Raw genomic sequence first — 2,982 nt, 5'->3', positions numbered from 1 at the left:
GGCAGGACCCCTCGGAAGCCCAGACCCTCAAGCTCCCCATGTCTTTGTCCGGGACCCAAGTCCCAAGGCCAACAGTTCCCACACACGACTGCAGGTCTGAGACAAAGCCCAGGACCCCAATCACAGGCCAACCTGCTCACATCCGGACCCCAGACTCAAACTTCAAGTCCTCATGCTAGACATGTGGACATCAGAACCCCCAATCCACCAGCCAGCCATGTCCACACGAGGGCAACAAAGACCGAAACAAACCTACCCACTTCAGGACCCCAAAACCCAGAATAGACCTGCCCGAGACTGAACCCCAAATCTCCAGGGTAACCGTGACTACCTCAGAACCCCCCCAAATCCTCTGGTAACTGTGTCCACACAAGGACGCCAAAGTTCAGAGCAAACCGTGCCTACTTAGGGACCCCAAAATTCAGAACATACCTGCCCACGACAACCCCAAATCTCCAGAGAAACTTAGAGTATCTCAGAACCCCAAATCCTCTGGCATCTATGCCCATGCCAGGATGTTAAAGCTCACAATAAACCCTGCCCACTTCAGGACCCCAAAACCAAGAACAAACTTTGCCAAGACTGAACCCCAGATTCCTAGGCTATCCATGTGACCATCAGAACCCCGAATCCTCCAACAATCGTGTCCACTGATGAATGCTAAAGCCTAAGACGAACTCTGCCCACCCGAGGACCCCACATCTCTATGCAAAGCGTGCCTGCGTTTGAACCTCAAAATCCACACTACGCCTGCCCGCAACAGGAACCCGAACCCCAGGGCAGACCCCGACCGGATTAAGACCCTGAGTCTCGGAGCAGACACTCCCCGTTCTGAGCTCTCCTATGTCTAACTATCCACTGTGCATCCGAATCCCAGTCCATCAGCCATCTCTGTGTGCCCGAGGATACCAGAGCCCAAAGCGAGTTCATCCCACATCTGGACCCCAAAATTCAAAGCCACCCCCGCCCACATCTGAGAGCCAGATTGCAAGCTCACTACGACTGACTACACCACAACCCCAATCCCAAGCACGGTGTCCTCATAAGGGCTTCAAAACATGAGATAAACTCTGCCCACAGTAGGACCCCAAAACTCAAGTCAAACCTGCCCGTATCTACATCCCAAACCTCCATGGAAACCATGTCTACATCAACACTCCCAAGGTTTAAGCCAACCACACCCATGTGAGGAAGCCAAAGTTCAAAACAAGCCTTGCCTACAACAGGACCCCCAAACCCAAAGCCAACTCTGCTTGTGTTTGAAATCGAAAGTGCTCAGCCAACCTTATTCACATCAGGATCCCAAATTTTAGACCAAGCCCTGTCTATGTCAGGATCCCAAACCTCAGGGCAGAACCTGTCGCCATTAAGACCCCCAAATCCCAGGGCAGACCTGGTTCCTCACCCCTAGTTGTCATACTCCCCAGGCTATATCAGAATCCCAAATCCCCAAACAAGCCCTGCCGCACAAGGACTCCACACCCCAGAATAGAGCTTCCCATATCAGGACCCCCAGACAGAAAGTAAACCTTGCCTTCATCGGAACCTCAAATCCGGAGCAAACTCAGCCCTCGTCAGAACCCCAAATCTCAAAGCAAACCCTGTCCACGTTTGAACCCCGAATACTGGCACTAACCCAGTTGTATCAGAACCCCGAATCTTAAGCTGTGTCCTTGTCTCTATCAGGAGCTCAAAGCTACCCAGCCGGAATCAGAACCCAGCACCCAAAGCTCACTATGGCTAAATCAGCACCCCAAGGTCCCCTATCCAGACAAACCCCACATGGGAGGTACGCAGTGGAGGGCAAGGACCCTAGAGCCCAGTCTCTCCCTCCATCAATCTTCTTCCCTTGGTCTGGGGACCTGGCTGTCCCTTTCCCGATCCCTACGATATTTAGGATATGAGAACAGGATCGAAGGCCCTGGGCTCCATCATCTCCCCACCCGGTTGACATCAATGCAAAAAACACTTCGAGAAAACGAGGATGTAAAAGCCTCTGTGGCTGCTGCACAGAGAGCGTGAATGGCCGGTACTGCAGACGCTCTGCAGCGTTACTGCAGGGGCCGGGGCCGGTGGCGACAGACAGCGCTGAGAGCAGCCTGTCTCCACGCCGCTGCCCCCGGGGGCCCCGCTCGGCTTCCCGGCCTGTGAGGCTGAGCCCTTTCAAGCTCTCGACTTCTCAGTGCCCTTTCGCTCCATAGGCAGAAACGACTAGGGAAGAACGAAATGGACGCGAAAGGCCAAAGGACCTCGCGTCGCTCTCTCTGAGACAGATGCAGGGTTTTTCATGACGTATTTACTGTGCTGGAGGAGTCTCTGGAAGATGCTTTGGGGGCATTTGTGAGGCTTTATTTGGAAAGAAAGAGATCTCGAACCCGGTCTGCGTTTCATAGGTTGCAAATGACGTGAACTCTTGAAGGACTTAGAGTTCCAAAACGAGGGATTCGAAAATTACGTATCCTGAGCCACAGACGTCTGGCACCCCTTGTTAATTTACTTTCTCTGATGAGCTATGCCGAGCTATGAATTCAAGAAAACTGAGAGGGAATGAAAGAGATCAGTGTTAAGTAGGCAGATGTCACAATCTGCCTACTGATGTCACAATCTTGTCATTCGGCAAGCACTTAGCGACCGTTAGAAGCTTGACCTCTCTTGTGGTCGGAATCCTTAGTATTGATGGCCGATAAAGAGAGAAGGCACAACTACATTGATGGAAGGAGTTTGGGCTTCTGCCTGTAGCTAGTGAGCTGACGCCTCTTTACCCACCTCTAAGGCTGCCCGGGAGGATCAAATGAGAGAATGTGTGTGAAAACCTTGAGAGACACAGATCTAAAAGAGGCGTGCAAGCCCATGGATGAGGGTGCCCTCACACGTCTGTTGTCAACACTAATAATTTATTTAGCTGGCGATAATTAGTACTTGTCTTAGCCGAAGGCAGTCGCTCCCTACCTGTTGAAAAAGAATGCTCTGCTTTCTGTGGGC

The 2,982-nt window shown here is 52.1% G+C and overlaps 1 protein-coding gene across 1 annotated transcript in view; it reads left to right on the top strand.

Moving 5' to 3' along the window:
- Nucleotides 1-2,022: 2,022 nt before the first annotated feature.
- ANKRD60 (ankyrin repeat domain 60) overlaps nucleotides 2,023-2,982 on the top strand; it is a 6,722-nt gene continuing 5,762 nt past the window's right edge. Inside the window, exon 1 of the mRNA XM_011366023.1 lies at nucleotides 2,023-2,029. Within this exon, the coding sequence (XP_011364325.1) occupies nucleotides 2,023-2,029 (7 nt within the window). The remainder of the gene's footprint in view (nucleotides 2,030-2,982) is intronic.

The sequence above is a fragment of the Pteropus vampyrus genome, unplaced genomic scaffold, assembly GCF_000151845.1.
Source record: "Pteropus vampyrus isolate Shadow unplaced genomic scaffold, Pvam_2.0 Scaffold118, whole genome shotgun sequence".
NCBI lineage: Eukaryota > Metazoa > Chordata > Mammalia > Chiroptera > Pteropodidae > Pteropus > Pteropus vampyrus.
This window is presented reverse-complemented; position numbering and strand designations above follow the sequence as displayed.